General features: G+C 36.6%; 1 protein-coding gene across 2 annotated transcripts in view; it reads left to right on the top strand.

Annotated features, from left to right (window-relative positions):
* SKAP2 (src kinase associated phosphoprotein 2) overlaps positions 1-23,085 on the top strand; it is a 118,814-nt gene extending 95,729 nt beyond the window's left edge. The window contains exons 10-13 of one of the 2 annotated variants that reach the window (XM_056484641.1): positions 3,986-4,054; positions 10,630-10,742; positions 20,202-20,303; positions 20,704-23,085. In XM_056484641.1, coding sequence (XP_056340616.1) covers positions 3,986-4,054; positions 10,630-10,742; positions 20,202-20,294 — 275 coding nt within the window. In that variant the 3' untranslated portion in view covers positions 20,295-20,303; positions 20,704-23,085. Of the gene's footprint in view, positions 1-3,985; positions 4,055-10,629; positions 10,743-20,201; positions 20,305-20,703 lie in introns of those variants that run through there. The other variant, XM_056484642.1, reaches the window with a different exon arrangement.
* Positions 23,086-25,714: the final 2,629 nt, after the last annotated feature.

Here is a 25,714-nt window from a genome sequence, read left to right on the forward strand (position 1 = left end):
GTAGTTTTTTTAATTGATTATTTAATAATATAATTTTTTTTGTGGGGGATCTATCTTACAAGACTTGTTTGTATGCTTATAACCTTCTGACACTACAGCAAGATTTTAAATGAAGAGACATGAATGTGCATTACAAGTGTGTGATTGCTTGTATCATTATGAAATAGATGAAAAATTAGTTCACTGCAGTACTTTTTATCTGAACTGATCAAAACATCTTCCAGTCATGTTGCTAACAATATGTGATTGGAATAATAACTTAACTTGTTGTGTTTCATGCTGCAGCTGAGAGGCATGTAAATACAAGCTGCTTATTTGCAAGAAGCTTCCAGATTTGCAATATGATTGCTATGGAAACCACACAATGAAAAGCTTATAACCATCTGTGTGGTTTGGTAGATTTCGCTGCATAGCTGAGCTGGTTTTGTTTACTGTAATCAAAGCATTGAATAGAATATATTGACTCACAAACTGGGATTATTCAAGGTGTAAACTAATATTGTGCAATGACAACGTGTCAGAAACTAGAAGGCAACTGAATACCAAATAATAATGGCATTAAATTAGAATCTAATGTAAAAAGATGGTTAGGTAATGTGTTAGTAGAGGAAACTGCATGTTTATCATGGAGATACCACATTCCATTGGAGGAATGCACTATTCAAGCCAAACTCTTATCTGTTTTATACTCAAGTAGTCCAATCTTTTTTCCTTCCTCCCTTTAAGAAAAAGAAATCGAAAGGAAAAAAAAATGGATTCATGAAAAAAACCTCAGGAAGTGTAGAATTCACTGTTCACTTCTAAAATTTTGCAGATGGTGGAATCGTATGCGATTGGGTGATTATTTTTGTTTTTTCTTCTAACTGCAAATTGAATAAATAAATTATTTTCCACAGCTTTCATGGACTAACTGAAAAAACCCTTTAACAAATATAGTCAGTTCCTTGTTGCATTGTTGCAAGAATTTTGTAGTTTGTTTGCCTTTAAGTATCTAAGTATCAGCACAGTCTGGAACATAATCTGTATCTCAGGGGTTCTTAGGATCTACAGCTCTGGAAGAGTTCATTGGTTTGATTAGTACAGATTAGTCTCATTTTGACATAGTGAGAAGGTGGAAAAGAGTATTTTCTCTGTGCAGTGATAGGGATGGTGTGAAGAAGATGTACAGAGGAAAAACTGGAATAGATTATTTTCAAGGTAGGCATGACTCCTAATACACAGTATCTTAAAAAAAAAAAAACAAACCAGAAGCATTTCTACTGTATTTTTAAATTTAATTTTTCATGTTTTGGCTCTGTGCCATGTTGCAACACAAAGTTATGCATGTTGCATCAGACTGCAGCTGTAATTCCCGAGGTAATCGAGGTTGCAGTGTTTAAAGGACACTGCCTGCACATAGTTACTGCTTCAGGCCATAATACCTAAAAACATGAGTTAAGAACCACAGATTCTTTTTTACTACCCTAAGTCAAGCCTACTGCAACTGCTGCACTCTGAGCATGATTGCATTAGCAAATAGCATGAACCATTTGCAAGAGATTCATAAAGCAGAGGTTTGTGCCAAGGACCTGATGTTTGTTGTGCATGTTTCAGAGAAGGTTTCCTATGGAGTCACTTCAGCCTGCTACCATGGATTGAATGCCCATTAGCAGCTGGACCATGTCCAGCATGCTTCTGGAGTGCCTCTTCCAGTCTAATTGTACCTAAAACTTTGTCCTCTCTGTGACAACTGTGTAGTGTAAAGCATGGTGGGATAAGTGGGGATGGTTGGGATCCAAACCAGTATGCAAATACAGTGAGTTTTTGCTTGAATTTGGAATTCAAAGAGCTTTGATTCAGACATTTTCATATCTTCAGATGTGGATCTGGTCAACTCCTGTTTCTAGGAAATAATTTTTTCAGAAGAATACATATATTCTAAATATTATCTGTGAAATCACAATGCAGTCTATATGTATTCAGCTGTACCTTACAAAAAAATCTCTTCAAAACTCTGCTGCTGCTTTACTTTAGTTGAGATACCCTCTACTGGAGTCAGTCCTCAGTTTAAACTAGTCTGATGACCATGACAAGTGATAGAGTTAAAATCCATTGGACATTCAATACAAAAACTGATTTAGGTCCAAACATTCAGTAACATGTAATGTCACTATCTATTTAATGAAAGATTAATATAATACTGTGTGTGTTGGATGAAGGTGTGGGTTTTTTTCTGGGAAAAGGGAGCAATTCTAGAAAATGTGACTGATAGTGGGGTACTACTCCCTGTGAGGGTGTAACCATGGTAGGGAACCCACAGAATGACAGTGCCTCCTAGTGCTCTGGACAGCACATAGGGATGCATTTTTGCCATTTATGCTCCAATTGTGAGTTATTAAACAGATAAGCATACTTGGAAAAGTGACAAATGTTAATGCCAAGTAGGGGAATACATTTGAGCATCTGAATGCAGTACATAGTTTAGAGTGTTTTGTGTGTACTACAACTTCAGATTTCTCCTGTTCTATTGCTAGGATTTTTTTTTCTCTTCTTTCCCCCCACCTAGGCTTAAAAAATAGTTTATGTTAATCTTGACCAGATTTTTAACTAGTCAAGATTCAAGAATAAAAAATCTTTCTGGCTTAGTAGGGCAGAATTTCAAAGCACTTTGTAGAGTGAATCTTATGATGTAATTGTAATATTTGTAGGACTGTGTATAGAGGTTAGCAGCAATTATGCATACTCATTCCAACAGGTCTACTCTTGTGCTTTAAACATCTGCCTTAATGTTTTGCAGGAACAGTCTTGTGGATAGATTAAATTTTTACAAGGCTAAAAAATCCTTTGAACTCTTGATATAAAATTCACTCTTTGTCAAATTAAATGGGCAATTACATAAGAGTTGCACAATGAGGAACATTTTAAACACTGTGAGTGCTTTATCTGTTGTCTGTCATTAGTAAAATATCAAAATTAGTTGCTGAAATGTGTATCTTACAGAGATAGTCAAGCTTCTTTTTAAGATGTGATGAGTAGCAAAGCCAGATAGTTTAAATGTATTAAAAGTCCAATTCATATTTGAGAACTGGGTTTATCAATATACTATTTCCTCATTCAGTACAGCAGCCTTGTCAGTTTTGATATACTGTAAATGCCAAGATAAATTTGTTTCTACTTCCTTATGAACCTAAAGGCAGGATTCAGCTAAAAGTTTGTTCCCCTTTTTTACCTCAACAGAATTGTTGACTGGGAAATGTGAGCAGCAGTGTCCCTGTACTGAGTGTGGATTTACTCAAGTGAGGGTCTGGACATGAGAGAGTTCAATGTCTGTGCCAGACAGGGAGTATGGAGCACATCTTTTGAAATTGCCTGTGGGGATTTCAGAGTGTTCCAAGCCTGCTAGCCAGAAAACATTCTTTAGAGCTGAGCACTGCCAGGTTTTCTCTTTTCTTGTCTCTTAAACTTGCACTAAGTCATTTGCTAGAATCTGGCTTGCTTAAAACCATGGTGAGGCACAGTGGGCAGGAGCAGTGAAGGGCACTGGCTGTGTTCCCTTCATGCAGGTGTTGAGCTACTGTGTCTGTAGGACAGTGTTGAAGGTAAGATGTCATCTGCCTTCGTTTCATACTGCTCTCTGAGTTATTCCTTGGGTTGGGGATACTTTTTCACACCTTAGTCTCCTTTTCTTTATCCTTTTCTGGCAAGAAATGGATGCAGCAGAAGAGGATCCTCATTCTAATTATCTTGGAATGACTGAAAATCAGCAGAACTGCAGCTCTATATGACTGCATTCAGACCAGAGCGAAAAGGGAAACAGATGTTCACAATGAGATTTTGAAAGAAAGCTCTTGGAGTGTTTGAATGGATGGCGGAAACCATAGAAATAACAATGTTCCAACTTCTGTATAAGTGCAAAATAGTAAACAATCTGCAAATACAGTGGGCTGTAATTCCTGTTAGCTGAGGTGACCCTTCAAAATTTCATTTGCAGTTATGTCTTTTGCAGAAGAACGTCCTTCTTCAGGAGCTGAAATGTCAAGCAATGAGAGCCAGGACGAAGTTTTCACTGTTTCAGGTAATTAAAACCTTCCCTCTTTATTCTGTGTATACACTTTCTTTTTACCTTTATTTTCTTTTCTCTTCCATTTGCTGTTTTAAAATAATGTTTTTATAGCTCTGTAAAGCTGTCTTTTTCACCCGGGTATGTGATGGCAGCAAAACTGCTTAAGCACCACTTAGGATGCATGAAAACCACTTGAGAAGGATTTATAAAGTAAGCCAATTTATACAAGGTATTCCTTCCTGAATTACTTTGTAATGACTCAATTAGCTTTCATTTCTGCACAAAGGAGATTTAGTTGCATAAATTAGCTTATCATCATTGAGGAAGTGTCACTGCTAAAGGACAGTTTATAGATACAACATGCAGTTGCTGTCAAACCTATAAGAATGTAATATAGACATCTGTGTATACTTTGTGCTTGAGCAGAACAGACTTCTGCCATTCAGAGACTAACAGGGGACAACAAGTTGCCCAAGGGACTGGCAATGTAGACGTCTCTGAAAAGGTCAACTTGACACAGGCTCTGACAATCGACCCAAAGCTCTGTCTTCTTTGATAAAAATCAGATAAACTTAAGACCACTAATTGATCTGCAGCCTGTTTAAATGTTGGCCATGCATATCTTCATTGCATATGATTACCAGAGAAAGCAAATGAATCGGGTAAGAAATGCCAGAGTCCAGTGACAGCAGCATAAAAATTGGAAAAGGACACAAATGCCCAGAAAGGCTGTGAAGGATATTCTCTCTGCTTTAGCTTGGCAAAGCGCCCTTGTGCTAATTATCTCTGGGACTGGAAAAATAGCTGCATGCACCATGTAAAGTCACATAGGCAGGCAACTTTTCTTGATGGAAAGGTATTTCCAGTTATGCTTAAAAACAATATATTTTTGTGCTTCAAGGGCACAGACCTTTAGATAAACTATTGGTGATTTGACACAGCAAGTAAAGAAGACTCGCTTCTTATCAGACCTTCCACCTTTGTGAGATCTGCTGCATTGTAACTGTGACCTGCACTGACATGCAATCTGGCTCTCCTTCCCCCCTCCTACATAATACACATAATTCTTTCAGGGCTGTCAAGGAAGGGGTGGGCAAGAAGAGTTCCTTTAGGAAGTAGCTCTGCAGTGCTCTTCCTGCTGCAACATGTGGAGAGGAAACAGAGGCCTGATTTCCTGACCCATACAGGAAAGCCAGGAACAGGTTGCTGTGAGGAGTTTTGGGTTGCTTTTCTTGGAAAGGAAACAAGAGCCAAGCCATCAGATGCTGTTAGCATTGTGCTCTGCTAAAAACATGTGTAAAACAACATGACTCATTACAGCCTTAATATTTAGTACTCATTTAGACATTACTGTAATTGTAAGAGTGTGTTGTCATAATGGAGCGTGGGGTCAATCCAATTATAAAGTTGCCAACAGCTTTTTTTTTTTTTTCACTAATGTACCTTCCTGAAGTTCTAATTGGTCATACTTTTAAAAAACCAGAACCTTAGCATCTACATTTTTGAAAAATTTTAATTGCTATGAGAACAGCCTTATCAGTCTTATTAGTATTTGCGTAATGTCATTGAAAATACCATAACAGTTCCCCCCCAGATGTCAGGTTCATTTCAAGCAATAGTTTTGTGATCTGATCTTACATAGTTCACTATTTAACACTGGAAATTTGTTTCTTTTAGGGCTGAGTTGACATGAATATTTCTGATAGGCATCACATCATAAATACCTGACGTGACTTGAGAATATTTTATGATTTTCTACACAAGCAGCACATGCATTCTTAAGTTTAATTTATTGCCTAACTTTAATAAACCTGAACTCACACAAAATATTCTGCAAATTGTCTATGAGCTGAAGCTGATTAGCGCAAAAAAAAATATTTTTTCCCTACTCTTTTCTTGCCTGAACATATTTCTACTTCAATTAACTTTCAGACTCGAGTTCTTGTTATTCTGTTGTTCCTGGTGCTGACTCTTGCTGCTGGATAGCTTTGCATTAATTGCTAGTGACCTAATAATTTAAAAATAACAAAGTACTGAAGAGTTTCAGTTACATAATATGGCTTGCTCTGTCTTTTTTGTTATGACTGTCTATCCATTACAATTTCCACAATTACTGTTTCAGTAAGTGTCTTTCTTTTTCTTTTTCTTTTTTTTTTTCTTTATCAGCGTAAACGTGTTGATTTTAGATTAAATAAGGAACAGGAGAAGGGAAGTGAGAAAGAATAAACCAAACATCTTGGAATATATTAAAGTTTGAGTCCAAATAAATATACTGCAGTTGTTTTGCCCTTATTTTGTAACTTTTCTGGCCTGTAGGATAAAGGGCAAGTAAGTAACACTCATTTTTTGAAGTTTAGGACATCATCAGAACTAACAAATAACTGGATTCTTTAACAGAGCTTGTTTTGTTTGGTGATTGAGACTCAAAACTGAGAATCTAGATCACTTGTGTAAGACACTCATTCTGGTAGCATTAATTTTGAATTTCACTGTTCCTCCATCTTTAAGCCTTCATGATGGTAAATATTAAGCACATCATTACCAAAAAGGGCTACAGTTTGTCTTTATCAAATGTTGTTAAGTAATCTTCAAATCTGACACTATTAACTTTTGAAAAATCTTACCAAGAGTTGAGGAACATGTGTCAGAATGGCAAGCTGTTTAATATACTAGGCAGTGGATCACAGTTGTGAATGGAAAACATTCACGTGTATTCCTTCATCCCACAAGGAATGTGCAAGCAAATAATAAAACTACTGGCTCTAAATCACAACCATAGTAGGGTTTGCTAACTTACATGCCATCAGTGTTAAAATGGATGACTGAGGGAAATCAGGGACAATCACATTTATCCTAATGTTTTATGTAGTGCATTTTCATATTTAGGTTGTAACTCATGCTTTTGTTTTGGTCAGTTTAGTGTTCTGTCAGAAATGGGAATTGCAAAAGTTGTCACAATGTAGGGGACAGAAATTAAACAACCTGCAGTTAGATTGGCTTAGACTGCAGTGGGACAGCAGACTTAAATCCCTCTGAAATATGTACTATTTATTTGTTTTTCTAGTTGTGGTTTGCTTCTTCTTTTTTGTCTGTTGTGGTTGTTAGAATATTATTATAATTTTTCCCTCTTGAGTAATCCTTGGCATTCCTAAATTTTAAATAGCCTAATATTTGAGATACATGCTTGAGTGATATATTTGCCAAACATTTTTTTTTCTACTTGAACTGTTCACCTTTCTTTCTTCAAGCATGTATTGTCAGATGCTAGTATTTTTCAGTGAAATAAGCAGTCTGAGACTACTGTCAGAGAGGCTGGCAGCCATTGCCTTTTGATCTGTCAGAATAACTCTGAATTGTTTTCATCAGTGTATCAAACAAAAATATCCATTGTTCCTATTAGTGTTATTGGAAAAGCAGAGATGGCAGAAGTAAACCACAAGGAATTATTTTAGGAAAAGTACTGGAAACTATTGGATAGTAGTTCATTCAGGTAGCTGTCCTGGAATGAAAGAAATATTATCTGGAGAAACAACCAAAATCCTACTCACCCATTTCTTGGGACTGGTAGTCTTAAAAGCAGTGGGTAGGTAAAACCAAACTACTTTCTGCCCTCAGCTACACACTTAATGGTTTTTTGGTTTTTTTTATCATGTCTTATTTGTATTTGTGGCCAAGTGACCATACCTTCAAAATGCAACACTCTTCATTTTAGGAATTATGTCATCACAGTATTTTTAAGGCACACAACATTTTAAAGTGTTTGACAATAGAGTGTAATTGTAACAGTAACACCAGCAAATCAATATCTTTTGAATTTGAACTGTAATGGGCACGTAAGTTCTTGATGCTAAATCCGTCTGTTTTCAGGTACTACATATGTTTAAGAAGCTTCACATTATTTCACTGCCATACAAATACCAAATTCCTTTACTCAGACCTCCTGGTTTTGTTTTATACCATTCTTCAGAGGCAATAAAAGGAAATTTGTCAAGGTCTTCTCAAACTGAAAGGGACCAAAGTAAGAATGAGTGGGCTTGTGTTTTGCAGAGGTTTTTGCAGCTGCTTTTTTTTCACCCCTTAATTCTACACCTGTGTTTGTAAGCATTATGAATCATTCATGAAGCCTTTTTCACTTTAGGTGTATAAAGTCTGAAGTTACATTTACAATTGTCTTATATATATTGGTAGTTGCCCTTATAGAATTTGGAGAAACTTGTGCTGGTGGGCATGAGAGGGGATTTCAGATCTGAAATTAGAGACCAACATAGTTGTTCTTGTTCACCAACTTACATTGCCACTTTCTTTCCATGTTTTTTGTTCCTATGCTCCTGGTACACTGGTATATATTTTTCTGAAAAATGTGGCTTTCTGATTTAAACAACCCTATCTTATGTTGAATTCACAAATGAATGGTTAGTCTTTGGTCAGTATCTTCACTGTTGCAATAAGCTTATTTTAAAATGCATCTTTTCAGTGTATTCACATTATTAATTGAGTTGCTTTCCACTTTAAAACTTAATTAAATGCTCATGATGAACATAAAAGGAGAGACATGTCTCACCCACTGTTGGCTCTCTTCTGTTGCAACTCACTTTAGTGTTAACAGGAGTAACTTCAGGCACATAAAGGTAAGATCAGAGCTCAAAGTGGTAAAGGTCAGTGTGAAAAGTCATGATTTCTTTCAATGATGTTCTGAAGAAGTAAAAGTCCTGATTAATGTGTTTTAAACAAAATCAATAAGCCAACTGATGAAAGATTTGAGAGGTGGGATATACCAAAACAGTTCTTTTATTTTTTTTCTCATGTGGACTTAACGCTATTGTTTATGACACAGAGTTGGGAACTGTGATCAGTACAGTAAGAAATGACCAAGGAGAGATTCTGATTTAATATTTATCACAAATTCATTTCGTGCTAACCCATGTTACTGTTTATTATTGTCTAATGCTAAATTGGTGAATAATGAGGTGAAAAATAGGAAGGGCCAAAATCTGGAGGTGCAACATTTCAAACTGATTATGCCTTCATGTTGAAATGATTATGTTTGTGCATTTAAAAATAACCAAATCTCTTATTTCTGAAAGACTGTGAGCTTTCAGATGGGTATTGATTGTTGCTTTTGGGGTGAGAACAGAAGATTTTGGGCCCTGGCAGCCAGAACGCCCCCTAGTGCTACACAGCAAGTCACAGCTCCTAATCACCACTTTATGGAAAATTAAATTGTGGGTAACTGTAAAAGCAGCTTTGAATTTGAACATTTAGCCTAATGACAGTATTGCCATTCAAACAAGACATCACAGAACACAGACTGAAATAGAGAAAGAGAAAACAAGCTCTTCTTGCTCATACAGAGAATGTTAAAATTCAAATCTAAGTATTTGCCAGAATAGAGAAAAGCACAAGTTTGAGTACAGCTATTCTTTTAAAGTGAGATGCTTTCTATCTCCTGATACTTGATATTTTAGCAGGATTTTTTTGGTAATAAAATGAACCAATCATGGTTAAATTGTAAACTATAAATAATGGTAGAGTGCTAATGACATGCAAATGTAACTGGTGTATGTTGGAATAACCAGCAAGCCTGCAGTTCAAGGATCATATAACAAAACTAAGATGACAGCCTTGATCCAGCCAGTTCAGTGATATTTATGTTATCAGAATTAGAAGATAGCTTTCCAGTGATGTAAATTATTAGTACATATACATTCTGTCTGGTTAGTGTATACATAATGTAACCGGTCATCTTAGTGGTATTGCTTACATTCTTTTTGCATTAACTCATCACACTCCATTCTCATGGAATTAAAAACAGGAAATAGTTTGCAGTGCAACAGAAGCAGCCAGTGTATTTAACTGTGTGTGAGCGCTGTGTTTCAATAGATGTACTCTGTATTGTAAATGTATGACAAAGCATTTATTACTGTGTTATTGCCGTATTACAGAGCAAAGAGTGCTAAATAATCAATCAGTTAATGGTCTGTATGGCAGCTTGAACACAGCACATCCATTGTGCTTATGCTGTTAGAAGGATGAGTTTATGACTGTAGTGTAGTTGCGCGTTTAGCCAGGGCTTAATGTCCTAAACTGGAGCTGACACAAATATTTTTGAAATGCAGCTTCAGCAACAGTTTCCAAGTTCTCCAATATTTCAGAAGGAAGAATCAAGGATTATCTCAAACGTTCTCAGAGAAGCTGTTTAATTTTGTTGGAACAGGAGATACTTTAGCTTCCTTTCACTGATCATTATTAATTATATTCTAGCAGTTTTATCAGTTTCAAGTTGGGATACATATATGGCTTGCTAGAAATATATTGGTAGAGGAAAAATAGCTGCTTTAAGTTACAGCTTTGAAAAATGCTTTGAAAGCCTGTAGCTACATGTCTCTCAGTGATGCAACTTGCCAGTGAAGGGCTTGCACATTAAACTTATTTTTCACTTGCTTTCATGGCAGGAAGGAGCTGTTTCTGAAAAGAGGAATAAGAAATGTGTGCTAATAAATTGCTTTGTATTATCTGGAGATTTAAATAGTAACTTTAGTTATCCTCAATCTTGGTTGTTTTATAATTAGATGCTGTTTTCTTTGCAGATGGTGAGAATATCGATTATGCCAATTACTACCAAGGTTTGTGGGACTGCACAGGAGATGAAAGCGATGAGTTGACATTTAAACGTGGTGACGTTATCTACATTATCAGCAAGGTATGAGGCACTGCTGGGGCTGCATGGTTGTAAAAAGAGAGCCATGGCACAAGGGCACATTCCCACAGTTTGGTGGGGGGAAATTGGCACTCCCTTTCAGATCCTTTGTCTGCAATCAGATAGTCACTGCAATTAATTATTTTGTCAAATGAACTATAATCACAATTAAAACATAGCCATGTAACAGGAATTAACTTTAAAGCATGTTTATTTACGTGTTAAATCTTGGCTACCATTTGTTAACTGACTTAACAGGAGACAATGTACTTTCTGCTTGTAGAAGTTAACCTTGTAGAATTTTAAGTTATCTTGTATGTTATGTTTTTTGTTTCCTGTTTTATATTCCTGACTCTGCTGATTCTGACTTTTTTTGGATCTTGCTATAGAAGATGGTTTGTTTTTTTGAACTGTGCTTTCATCTTTTTATGTATGTTGTTATTGTTCTGACAGCTCAGATTCCAAATTTGATTGCTCCGACAGATTTGGGCATTTTTTACTACATTTCTGGTTGCAAAGCAAATGAAAAATATGATTTCTTTCATCTGAATTGGCACTAAACAGTGAAGGCATGAAATTTTATTCTGTGTTAATGTTGGTTAATTTTCAAGTTTTTCCATGACCTCCCCAATAAAAACAAAGCCTCTGTTAAAATATATATCTCATGGTCCATTGAAGTCTACCTCTGAACAATTAATTAGAGGAAATTTCTGTTTTCCCCACATATTAGAAAAAAATGCTGACCTTTTAAAGTTCTCAGTGAAAAAACTACTTTTAAAAATATGTCTATCTTTTATCAATTTTATCAATTGCCATTCAGTATAATTAGTAAAAAAAGTATTGTAGGTCACTGAAATACACAAGTAGGTGCATGTAAACTAAAGGCATCTGTTTGTCCTAGTTTCAAATTAAGTTTTGTCACAATTGCTTTAAATCTTCTATGATACCTTTAACTACATTTCTAGAAAATAAATGTAACAGCTTCTTTTTAAAATATATTTTAAGATTTATGGATAGAAGGACAGTCCTATATAAATATATAGAAGATGTATTACTAATATCAATTTGACCATGTATGTCTTTCGAGGTATTTCATTGTCACTTAACTAATAAGTGAATTGCATTACCAAAGGCTGAATAAAGCCTGTGGATTGGGCAAACTTTCAAGCAGTTATTCAGCACTGAAGAATTGTACTAATTTAAAATAAAACCTCTTCCCCCTCTCGCTCCCCCCAAAAAGCCCATGAGCGAATGGATTCCACTGTACGAGTTTGGCCTCTCTGTGGGTTGTGCTCTTTGGGAACATTATGGGAACTATAAAATCTTAATCTTCAGCTTGTAGGTGAAAAAAATTGTTTGCTACTCCTTCCCCAAAAGAGTGAGAAATTTAATTTAAAAAATGGAGCAAAATAGAAAAACAGTAGCTTAAGCTGTCCTCTGTATATCAACTGTCCTGTTACCATGCCGTGATTAATCCGTAATCGGTCCTTGAAGCAGGCTTGCTGCTGCTCCAGATATATAGAACCTCTTCTATGGGAATGATTTCTACTCCAAAATACAGCCCAGAAAATTCAGCCCTGTTTCCCTTAAAGATTGTTACAGCTTTTTCAGAAAAATGAGTGTTGGTCGCTACTGTCAGCTTGGAATTTAGGGTCCTTGGAGGGGAAAGTGCCAGAGAATTATCTATCTTAACCCTCCACTTGATTCAGTTTCAAGGTCTAATCATTTATGAGCTCTTTGTCCACTAAGTGAAAATATAACCAAAAGAAAAGTGAGCCTAAACATCCTGAAGTGGGTCAAGACTTTTCTTCTAAAATATTTCCTAATTCACTACATTAATACTTGGATTTTGTGGCAGTCGGCAGGAATCCTAGGCAATTTTTTAATTTTTTCACACCATCTAGTGGTTGAAAATGAGAGATGCAGGTACTGACAGGGGGGTGATGTGTATGCATCCAAAATGGTGTCATAAATTCAGCTTCAGCTGAACCTAGCTGTGGCTTTATTGCCTTTCTATCATATGTCAGCCAGGAACATTACTCTTGAAAATCACATTTTGCTGATAAGGAAGTAAGTACGGGTATAGCCATGTTATAGTAGGAAGGGTGAAGCATTAACAAAATATCGAGCATATTTGTGCAACATGTAATAGTTCTTTGTTTTACAGTGAAATATAAATGGTATAGCCTGCTCTGATGAACGTGGTAAGATAGATATTCATCTCTCCCAGCAACAGTTATGCCAAAGCAATATATTTTTACCACCTTTTCTTATACCTGTATAGAAATTAGGGGGAAAGCAAATATTAGTTTCCTAGAAATGAGATCATTAGTATAAAAGAAGTAATTATCAACCAGTTTAGCAAATTTGGGCATTTAGAGGATTTAAATAAAGCAAGAGGAGCAATATGTTCCATGGAAGTTTCTAGGTAAATGCCTTTTAGACAAATGAGCGTGGTTTCAGTTTGGCAGTGTTTACTTCCTAAAATAGCTAAGTATTATGCAAAGACAAATCCCCAGAATTTGCTTTTAAATGAGCATCAAAACTCAGTGTTATTGCACTGAGCACGAGCTCATGCTCTTGACAACAGTGATACCTACACCCAACTAGTGTAGTTACTGTAGAAAAGCATGTTTTTCTTGTTTTAAAGGTGTATTCAAAAACTATTTAAGCTATTTTCTAAATATTTATGTCAGTTGCGGCTTTTGTGTGGCAGCAGTCCTGTGGGGTTTTATAAAAAACCCCCAAAAGCCTCACTACTTTTTTCTAGGTTGTTTTGTCAAGTTTCCCTCAAAAGTTGAGTTTTTAATCTGAGCAGAATTAACAGAACTATCACAATAATACTTCTTAACTTTATTTAAAAGCGTAGTTAACATTTCAGATTAATTGATCAATGTATCTGTACAGATATACTATTACAATTATTTTAATTTATAATACTCTTGAATATTCAAGTGGCTTTTATCACTTATGCTATGAATGATGTGAACTTTCTGAAAACTGTATATCCTTATTCCATTTTGTAATAAAAAAAAATGCAGCTGTACTGATAAAGAGACTTCTTAATAACATTTCTTAGTTAATATTGACTGTTAGAAATGCAATACTTTGTAGTCCTATTTTCTAAAAGGAAGATTGCTCTTAACTCCTGCTCATTTATGGGCTTGCCTTTGCTTTCAAGCCCACGTGATAAATGGGAAAACAGACCATAGTATAGCAATCATTTTTATAAATCTTCCATAGCTCTACTCAAGAAATCAATTTCCAGAAACAAAGATAGCTGTGGATGGAGGTAGTTCTATTTTTTCTTCATCCTAAGTTTTGTATGCACAATATATGCAAGTGCAACACTTGCAGTACTTGTTTGTTTGCTTTAGGTGTATATTTTGTGTTATGAAGTTCCATAATTTCATCAGCCAAATGCAAGTAATAGTGAAAATTTACCTTGATATGTTAGTGGGCATCTGCTTAGTAAAATTACTGACATTTCTTAACATTAAACTAATTTAATATACTTCTTATGTATATTTGTATTAAAATAGAAAATACTTCAAAATCAGAAATTATACTTAAAATGGAATTCTCCTTAATTGTTATTATTTCATTGCACACCTGTGGTGCACACTCTGGTATTTATGATTCATGGAAACCTCATCTATGACAACCTTTTGCTCCAGAATTTTCATGGAAGTAGAGTGTTCACTTGGTGCTTAGATTACCCTGTATTTTCAGTGGTTGTAGGTTTCATGTGTGGCAGATTTTTATTTTTTCAATACAATAAATGTTAAAATGCTCACATCTTAACCTGCATTTTTTGCCTAGTAAAAAGACAAACAATCTCCACAGCTCATGTTACTGCTTATGAAATAAAGGTGCAACTTAACCATGCAGCTGTTTCAGAATAACAGTGAACATTTTGTTCACTATCTGGATAATCTTAATAAAATGTATTTATTCAGTATTTTTTGCAAAAGATATGAAAAACATACTAAAATCCTGAGTGTTTTATTTTGTCAGGTTGTCTTCTGGCTGATCATATGAAGATCTGTAATTTCTATTCCATGGCCATACTGCCTATGGCTTCTCTAGCAAATAGGGAGTACCAGTAGGAGGAGACTTGCAGAATGAAACACTTAGTGTTTGAGCCCTGGTGTCCACACCATGCTTTTTCAAAGCTGTTTGATGTCCAGAGAGGTCTAGTCTGGTTTTGTGGAATGAGGACACATTAATGGTTTGGAGCATGTTCAAGTGCATCTTCCATTTTAGCTTCTGAAATAAAGGTAGTGTGTGTGCTCTTAGGCTGATGGTTCTGCAAAGGGAGCCAGTGGGGGGAAGGTGGGAGCTTTGGGAGATTCACATCAGTGGGATGCTTCTGATCAAAACTAAAATGCAGCACTCAGTTGTTCATTACCCATTTCCTGGCTTGTTTAGTTGTAATCTTCATGGGTGGGGATGGGAGAACAATAAGTATGTGTTTAAAGGCAATAGTGAAGGCCTTTAAACAGAAGATTGGTTAGAACTAATGCAAAGTGACTCTAGCTCTGTTGGTTTGCATACTGATAATATGTAAGCCTTTGCCTATCAGATTAGAAAAAAAGTTGGCTGTGTCATCTAATGGAAAATAAAAAGGCCTTTCTATTGTTCCAGGGTGTTTTCTGGGGGCCGTTTTGGTTCAGAACTCAGTCTGCTTACTGTGATTTATATTGGAAATCTTTAATTGCTGTATATTTTCTCTCGTCATTGTGGGAAATAAAACCTAATAACACAACCATACAATAAATCTGGCGCTTATATTTTTAAAGATGACCATTTTATTGCTGTCTTAAAACAACTCTACTACCTGTGAAGAAGTCTCATTCAGTTATTTAAGACATTTGTCATTCTCTGCTTTTAGAGAAAATGCTGTTCCGTGCCAAAACTGCTCCCTGGATGATAGTGTATCATTCAACAATTACACCAAAGGAAGTTCTAAAACTTTTTAGCTAGTATGAATCTCCTGGATGAATTGGAGATGTTTTACACTAATATCTTGCCAAAATAGCACCCAAGGATGTTCTTTGCAAAAAATTTATCCCTGCTTCTGACACACATTTAGGTTGATAGTAGGGGTTACTTATTTTAACCCCAAACAAGGCTATAGATATGTTCTGCTTTTCAGTTTTAATGTCTGCAGGTATTCAGCCTATTAATTAGTATTACTCACAATGCCACTAGAACAAGGAAGGAGAAAAATTTTGAATTCACATACTTTGGTTGTGTTTTTTTAGAATACAACTCAATTCTTTTCTTCAAGGCATTGAAACACAATGATAATTTTCAGCAACTCTTTTAAAACCAAACAAATAAAAAACCCACACCACAAACACAAAAAAACATACCATATGAATTCAACAATGGAGACTAATTGCACAAGAACTAGATGTTCTCAACTTTTGCTGTAGTCAGTAGAAGTTTATATGCTGCAAAGCTCCTGGAGAATCTCATATTGGCAGAGGGACTTGTAAAGGTAGCAACTGCTTTGGAAAGTGTAAAAATTTTTTCTTTTTGTATGTCAAAATATCAAAATCCTCTTCTGTAGAGGACTAAAATCTTGGATTTAAATGATACCTGTATAAAACAGGGAGTGTATTGCTAACTGTTGTGTTTTCCCCAAGTACAAAAGGTTTCATGATCAGTGTCTCATGATGTCATGGGTACCCAGACATCCGTTAGTGAAATGGGTGGGATGAGGACAAGGAGAAGCATTTGCTCACAGTGTGTTCAGTTGAGAGCATTTAAGGACCCTGTAAACCCTGATGGGATTTTTACCCCCTGCTATCTGGCATGCTGCACACTTTTTGCCAGCATGTTAAATGTTAAATCATAACCTGTTCCTTCCTGCCCTGTGAAATTACTTCACTTTGGTTAATAAATTTCTGCTGAGGAAAAAAATAATCCACTTCATGACAGTGGAAATGCAGAAGTAGCTTAGAAAGCATTTGGTCATTTGTTAAGGTTGTTGTTTCATATTATTTGGTATAACATATAATATATTCCATTGGTCTGGTTTTCCAGGGAGGGGCTGTGGTGGCCCCCTCCTCCCCCCGGCCCTGCTAGCATTGCCTGGTATGGCAAATGTGCTCCCTGTCACATGGCAGAGCGTGGCCGCACACTTGTGCATTCTCCTCATTGCAGGGCGGCTGGATCTGGCCCTGCCCCCCTCTCCTATCCCTCTATTTGCCTTGGAGCAATTCATTTTGCAGTTATTGAATTTCTTTGGAGAGTTATTTTCATACAGCGAGCATCACAGCACCTCTGGATCTTGATAGCGTTTCTACATAAGGAGAAAGAAGCTTTGTGTTAGTAATTACCTAACATTGTCAGGAGCTGACTGCAGGCCTCTTTCTAGTGATAACAGAATAACCACATAATGTAGCTTTATAGCACATGATTAATAGAAAATAATTACACATCCTACAAAGGGATGCAATATTTCTTATAAATTGACTACAATGGTTTCCTGTAGATTAAAGGACTCTTCATTATTTTATCAGTCCTTCTGAAGTATAGTCGCTTGCCTATGTTAGCAGTGATATTAAGAGCTGAATGCAGTGAGGGATACCAGATGGTGAACCCAGTGGTACCTGAGATCTGAAGCTGATGCTTGCAAAAGCACAGTGTTTCCCAACTTTTTTATTCATGTAAAACTCCTGACTGTATTTATATTCTTCTGTATATTAATCTTTATTTTCCACAAATGTGAACTGCAGACTTTTATTCTACACATCTTAAACAGCAGTAATAGACATATGGACCTCACAACAGCAGTGTATTAATGAAATTATATTGCTGCAAAGGAGTTTATAATTGATAACATTGATAGAAACAATACATCAATTTGGATTTTATGTGTGACTTCAGGAAAGACTAGGGGGGCTGCTTATCTGCCTCACTAGTTAAGCACTCTTTCATGTTACTGAGGATAGGAAGGAGGGGCTAGGAGTTTAAAGAAAAATGTCTGTAATCAGTTTAAAAGGGAGTGCTATCTAATTATTCTAAAACCAGAGATTAAGGTTTTATGTTCTTGGTAGCCAGGTATCTGCATTATATTTTTGTTCAGACTTCTATAGACTGCAGATTGTTTAATTGGGATTCATGTTGCTCTTGAGACCCATGCAAAGAATAGTAATGTAAAGTAAAGGCTTCTGTGTTGCAATATTGTCTGTATGGTATAATGGTTGCAGCAAATCCTTAAATTAGTTTACTAGTCTGTTACATCAACATTCATTTCATCTTCTCACTTAGCTTCATGCCAGAGCAGTAAGTGGTGTATTAGTAAGTAGCAAAACCCAGAAAGTTTTCAAAACAGCAGCATGCTTTTAATTTGAATTTGAGCTATCTGAATTGTTTCTTTAAAAACAATTGTTTCTAAGTCCATGTAGTGTTGCTAAGTGGAACATTTTCAATGGATAATGTAATCCACAGGCTTTTTCTGTGCCATTTGTCATATGCAGTTTAATGACTGCTTAACTGAGCCACTTCCCTCATTTCATGTATTGTTTGTTTTTTTGGCTGATGTCTAGCAAAACTTGCTTAATCACTCTTGTCAGTCACTGTGCAAATTCCATGTAGCAGCTTAAAATCTTTTGTTCTTTCTCTTGGAGAGATTTATTGCTGAGATTCCAGTAGTATACGTGAGTGCTGCTCCTTTCAGCAATTTCCCACTTCAGTCTTGAAATCTAGTTTGTATATTTAAACAGTGTATTGTGAGATAAAGCATAGATTTTTAAACAGGCTGATCGGGAAGATTACAAACCTCAGTGTCAGGGTATTGTTTTATCTTTAAGGATTTGGGGTGTAATGTGAAGCCCCATGGGAAAGGTTATTAACTTCTGTGGAGTGTGCACTGAAGATCAGGTTCAGATACCTCTAGACTTTCAGGACCAAACCCACCCCCAGCAGTCTGCTTTGCAGTGGAAGGGGGAAGAAGGTGGAATTATTTTTGCAGCTTTCATGTTTGCATGTTCACATAATAAATGAAGGTTTTCCTGCTGTTTTTTAAGTGGATTTCCTTTAAATCACACTTACTGCAGTATTACATGCATAGTAGGATAGAATCTTTTAAATCACCAATTAACTGTTAAGCGAAGGAAGAAAATGTTTAATTGAAGACTAGTGTTCAGCCCTCCACAATTAGAAAATATAAAACTGTGTGTGTGCCTGCATGCAAGCATTAAAAAACAAAAGAAGGCAAAGAAAAAAAAAGCAAAAAAGCCCACATGAAAGCAGGCCATCGTAGTTAAGCACAGAGAGAGCTGAGTACACTTAAGTACCTCATAGGACCCCAGAGAACTCTTGACCAGGCAAAATGTGCCAGCAGCAAATCATTATAGCTTGGGCTCTAATGAAACTCCATTAACCCTTAAGCTCCACTCGGATATTTATAACCAAAAAACTTTACCTACAGTTCAAAATAGTAGCTTCATCTCAGTAGGACAAGTAATTAAAAATCCTAGAGCCTTTTGCTCTTCTTATCAGAACAGTGTGGCAGGAAGCAGATGTTGCTTATCAGAGATATCTGTGTATTTTGTATTTTACATATTTGTTCCAAAGTAATTTCTATTTTACTCATTCAGTTTTGAGTAAGGTCTCTGTTTAATAATGCTTCATTTGTAACTCAGTATATGTGTGTGCACAATTCCAGCTGTTACAATTTATTGAACCATTGTTAGGATTGATCTTAAAATATCTCATAGGAAAAAAGTAAATTATATACCACAATATACAATAATTACATATCAATATTACAGTATTTTATTTTTCCAATAATTATATACCACAATACCACAATACTCTTACTTGGTACTGCTTTTGGAAGATATTATTTCTTTAAACTAATTCATTTTGTTTCATATTTATCTCACTAAGCCTAAACATATTTGAAACAGGAGTACATTAGTCATCTGTCAGGAATATGAGATCTGCTGTAGAATTTTCTGCAAGCCTAAAGCAATAGTAGATTTTGTCCATAGAAAGATATTATGTATTAGATATATAGTGTTCCCTTCCCTTTGAAGTAGTTTTTAAAGTAAATTGATGGTAAGTTTCTTAGAGTTTAGCTTGTGATACTAAAAGAATCCCTGTTAATTGTTATATATCAATGTTGTGCCATTAGATTTTAGTTACAAAAACAAGATTTTTGTATTTTTGATGAACAGAGAATAAGGAGGTTGGCTATTTTTAGCAGGTGTTAGAGAAGCCGTAATTAAGAAATGTATGAGTATGCCTGGTCTGTTTAAAATTTAGCTTCTGCCTTTGCTTAACTGTATGTGAATGCCTATAACAAAAAGATGCAATGTTTTAATTTTCAGTTGAAATTATTATAACTGTATTTAAGAAAAAGCATCCATAAGGAGTTGCATACAAAACTCTATTGCATTTATATCAGACTAAAGGTTAATACTGCGTATTGTTTTCAATTAGGAGTACAATAAATTTGGCTGGTGGGTAGGAGAAATGAAGGGAACCATTGGCTTGGTGCCTAAAGACTACATAATGGAGATGTATGATATTTGAGAGGCCTGGGTAAGTACATTTTAATCCAATCTTCTGTAATGGCTTATATGTTCCCTTGTTCTCTGTTTCATAAGTATGTCTTTCCTGGAACCTTTGTAGGAGTCCTGTTAACATAAAGATTATGGCAAAATATATTGAAGGTTCATTTAAAGTACTTTTTTTTCTGGGATTCTATATGAAATATTAAACCACAGGGTACAAAACATTTATTTAACTGTGTTCCTTTTCCAGATTTTTTTAAAAAAATAAAACTGATGTTGTTTCTATTTAGTTTTTTACTTTAGTAATATGTATATATCTGTCTGTGCAGAAAACTGTGGAAAGGGATGGATATTTGGACAGGGTTGGATATGCATGTTTGAGGTTTTTTGGTTAATGACAAACTTTCAACTTCCCTCTCCTTAATCAGGAGAAATCTGCACTTGAAATGAAGAGTGGTGTGCAGCTGCAGTTTACAGACCCAGCCTCTGGAAGAAGATTCTGCTGTGCATGTTTTGTGGTTTCGGTGAATGTAGTCAGATCATTGCCTTGTGTATATTAAACATTATAAACTGTAATTGATCATAACTTTACGGAAATGTTCTTCTTAGCTACTTTTTATAGAATTGTAATGTTAGGAAATTAATAGATGGGAATTAACATATGGGGCACAAACAGCCATATAGTGCCTGTTGCTCTTTTTTCTAACATGCTAGCAGCACTCTGTCTAGCTGTAGGTTTGTGTTCTCTTTTCCTGTTCTGCATAGTCAGAAAAATTAAACAGAACTTTGAGGGTAAACTATTTTTCAATTCATGCATGCATTAACCTTTTAATACTCATTGTACATCTTGTGCAGTTTCCTCAGAAAGTTGAGGGAAATTTATGTATAATATTTCAAGTCTTCAGGGTATTCTGTTTCCAGATGTTTTAAAGTTATGCTTTAGCCAATGATTAATTTTTCTCATATATTTAGTATTGTATTGTTAATTACTATTTTGTTGACACACAATGAAAACTTGATTCTTTTGCTGGTGTAATAATAAGGGCCTGTATGGTACCATTCTGACATGGACAAGGTAATTCTATGAAAATTTGTTAAAATATATTAACCCCAAAAATTTTTGCTATGTCAACACAAGCTGAATTGCAGGTAAAAATATTTTTGTCTGTGGTAGTGTGAAATACTTTATCTGTACCATACAGATGCTCTTGCAGAGTCAAATCTGGATACCTTGCTAGTATGTGGAATTCTGATACAGGTTTTGCAACAGAGATCTTCATCCTCACCCTGTGTGGATTAGCAACAGCTACCCGCATTCTTGTGTCAAAACCAGAACTTTGTGGCTAATCAAAAACATTGATTGAAACATGAAAAAGTACCCTAAAGTACTACCCCTTGGGGATAAGCAGTTGGGAAAGTCAGAGTTAATACCTACATACTCTTCTTTTGGAGATGTGCTTTACCAGTAGAATGCAAGATCAACTATTTTGGGTCCTCCCGTAGAGTTGATTTGTGAGACCCTTTATCTGCCAAGGAGGCAGCCTGTAGTTGCTGAGCCTGTGCAGGTCCCCGTGGAGCTGCTTGTGCTGTTTATGCTTCAGGCAGACCCTGGGAACACTGTGGGTTAAAAGGAAGCGTTAGTCTGAACTCGGAATTTGGATCCCTGCAGTAAACTAGGATGTGCTCCGTGTTAGCTGATGTGTGGTACTTGCTGGTACACTGAATTCTAACGGGCATCAAACGGGACGGAGTTCTGTTGTCATTTTTTAAAGAGATAGTAATTGGAATTGATTCTGTGCGTTATCAGCGAAGCATTAAAATGATAGATTATAGTCTTCAGATCTTTTACTACTTTAATTTGTCAAGCGTGCTGGTGGATTGTGTACAGAATGTGAAGCGTTAATAGCGGGGCTGGAAACGCTCCTTCTCCCTTGTTAACATGGCAGCGCCATAAATCTGCCCACCGAAATGGCTTTTTATTAATTACAGAATTCCGAATCCCACCACCACCACCGATGCGGTTTTTGGGGAACAAGCCCTCCCCTCTCCTGCGGGCGGGCGGGTTCGCTCGCCGTGGGCCCGGCCCGGTTCGGGCGCGGCCCGTGCGCTGCGCGGCCGCGGCGCTGGGTGGCAGCAGCTTTTCAGCAGATTTCCAGGTTTTCTGGGCCGGCGGAGGCGGATCCCGAGGCGGATCCCGGTGCCGTCGCTGTCCCCTTCCCCCTCCGTGCTGCCCCGCGCCGTTTCTGCCGTTTTTCCAGGAGAGGGAGTCCTTAGCCAAGCCATGAGGGGCAGAGTGCCCGGCGCGGCCTCGCCTGGGTGGTGACAGCCGGAGACACCGAGTGGCTTTTGTCTGTAGTTCTCTTTTAGGGCTTCCCCCTGCTTGCTTCTTATTGCTAGGGGGGAGTAAATAAACCGCCTTGAATCCAAAACGTGAAAGATGTCCTGAGACTCAGTGGTAATATCTCAGAATAAACCAGCGGTGGACCACGGATGAATGGTTTACTTCAAATCTGTGCGAATACCATAACCTTTTTTGGATAAGAAAATCTCAGTTAATACAACTTAAAGGAAATGCGGGTAGAAGATGCTAATCGCTTAATTTTCTTTGTTCACTTAGATTGTGCTTGCCTTTCTGTGAACGGTGAGAGAGAAGATTTTTAAAAGGTGATTGTAACTCACAGTGTACAGTGTTTTACTTGATTATTTGCTGTGTTCTGGATTTGTATGGTACTGCCATTAGATCTTATAATAATGTTCTACTCTGCAAATTTTTAAGGTTCAAATAAAGTTTAATTGTTTGCAAACTGTTATGATGCTAATAATTCAACAGCCTGCTGTGTTACTAATGAAATTACTTTGTTATGATTAATTTGGAAAATAGTGTGTTGATTGTAGTAATTAAGCACAACAAGGTGAAGTAAATGATTCTAATGCCATCTGGCCTCCAGACTGAATGAAGAAATGAAATGGGGCTGTCATTTGAATTTATTCAGAGAAGTAAGGGTAATACAAATGCTTTTTATAGCAGAGGCACCCGGATATAATCATGCCACTCTGTAGTATCTTTTCATGTGCTGCTGCATATGGATAGCTGGTTCACGTATTTTTGCAGCATCTCGTTAGGATATACCTCTTTGTGCATACTGCCACTAATTGCATGTACTGATGGCAGTGCATGCACTGTTTCTTCTATCAGAAAGATGTATGGATAAGATTTAGAGAAGTGATATGGCTCAGCTTACCTTTTGCTCCCCTATTAAGAATAAAAACTTTCTTTGACTGGAATTAAGCCAAAAGTGAATACTAATAAAGATCCCATTCTAAATTCAAAGCTAAATCCATAAACCTCTTTCTTTTATTGGCTCTGCAGTCTGAGTATGACACAGTATTAGAAGGAATGTAAAGAATAACCCTTTAGAACCTGACCCAAGGACTGTTGAAACTGAGAAGCTATTGAATTCACTTGCTGTTACATCACGATCTCAAGCAGTAACTCAAAACCAGGCAATATAGTTTCAAAGTGCTTTTTTGCTGAATACTCTTTGTCCTCTTTCTGAAAGACATGCAATTATTTCCATAAACTGAACCAAATGAAAGAACAGCACTGATTTCTCTAAGCCAAATAATAGAAATCCATTTTTCTATCTCAGGTTCTTCTCAAAATGAAGTTGTGGGTGTAAATTAGAATCCTGACTTGATAAAGTTCAGTGGGATCTATAGGGAAGCTGTAAAATATTAAAATGTGGTAAAAGTACCCAGGTAGATGACAGTGGTGTGCTCTTTAGTTGCCTGAGCCATTTGAAGTTTCATCTCTCACTCAAGTTGATGAAAAATTTATTAGTACATAACTATGGGAATAAGCATATGCATGAAAACCTTACAAACAACTTTCCACTTTCCACAGCACAAAATACTGATAAACTCTATAAGACTCTCACTTACCAGGGTTTCTCTGAAGCTGATATTTCTCAGACAATTTTTATTTGGGAAATCCGACACTAAGCTTAGCAAAGAGGGCTCTGCCAAATCTACACCTCCCTCCTAGAGTTCATTTCCTGCCCAACATCCATTGTCTTGCTGTGAGGGACCAGCACCAACCAACTTTACATTATGAATTTAAAATGCTGGGTTCAAGCTGGGTGTAAGCACAGGATTTGGCACTTCTGGGATGCAATTGTAACTTGGCTCATCTTTCCATCCTACAGGAAGAAGTAAAGGGGGCTTAGATGGTGGCAGGATGTGCAAGTGAAAGGAATTCAGCTTTTCTTATCCAAATGTGTTATGCTAAAGAATATTTATTTATTTATTTATTTATTTATTTATTTATTTATTTATTTATGTTCCCTTTAATTGTAAAGCAGATCAGACAGTGATATTGTTATATCATAGCCTTTTATAGATTTATTTAGAAGTGATTTTGTAATGGGATCTATACAATTCTGTTTCTGCTGTCTGGAAATCTTGTTAGTCCAAACTATCACACAGAGAAATTCATAGAAATTCAATTGCTGGGTTCAAAGCTAAGTAGAGGAAAAACCTCTGCACCTGAAAGCTGCGTTAACGTAAGTCAGATTTAAAACTGAAGCTGTCATCATCTTCCCAGCTTTTCTGGGAGGACAAGTCTTTTAATTAACAGGAAAAGCTTAAAAATCCGAGGTGTCATCTTGTAGCAATGTGTTGGAGAATAAAGTACAACAGTGCAGGCAGTCTGAGAAGAAGAGCTGCTGGTAGATGAAGAGGCAGATAGCTTCAAATGCCACTAAAAACCAATCTATCTCTATTAATTTTCTGCTCTAGCAAACTGATATGTTGGAGCTTTTATCCTAAAGTATCCTCACTGTCTCACAACCCATAGAGCAAACTTCCTTTCACCCTCTATTGTAAAGCAAGTGCTACTCCATAAAGAGATTTGTTGGCTAATGAGCATTTTACAGCAAGACTTTAAAGTTTATGCTGTGAGATGAGAAAAAAAATCCACATTCAGTTACAGTGAGAGGATTTATGTTGGCAGAAGAGAATTACGAGTTTGGCCACTTCCAATCTGCCATAATTGCTTCCATATTTGTAAATAGTGCTGTGGGATTTTTAATGGCCATGGCAATAAGGACTTTAGTTTTACACCTCATGCTACAAGACAAGTATGTAGCACCCCAGAGCCGCCTGGGGTAAAGGAAAAAAGTATTGCACAGAATCGTTCTCAATCTTTGAAAAGCCAGCAGCATGGATGTGTGCCTTGGCAGCCTCCCACCCAAGAGTGACATGGCCCAATGCTGCTTTTTAATAGTCAGATCTAACAGGGTCAGCGTGAGGAGAGCAGAGCACAGACAGTCTGACAGGTGTGGGCAACTCTGTTCATTGGTGGTGTTCAGCCTCTCAGACTTATTTCCGTGTGGAAGGGAAAAGATGAAATCTGTAAACAGTCACATGGCATCAGGAAAG

Source organism: Oenanthe melanoleuca, chromosome 2 (assembly GCF_029582105.1).
Source record: "Oenanthe melanoleuca isolate GR-GAL-2019-014 chromosome 2, OMel1.0, whole genome shotgun sequence".
Classification (NCBI taxonomy): domain Eukaryota; kingdom Metazoa; phylum Chordata; class Aves; order Passeriformes; family Muscicapidae; genus Oenanthe; species Oenanthe melanoleuca.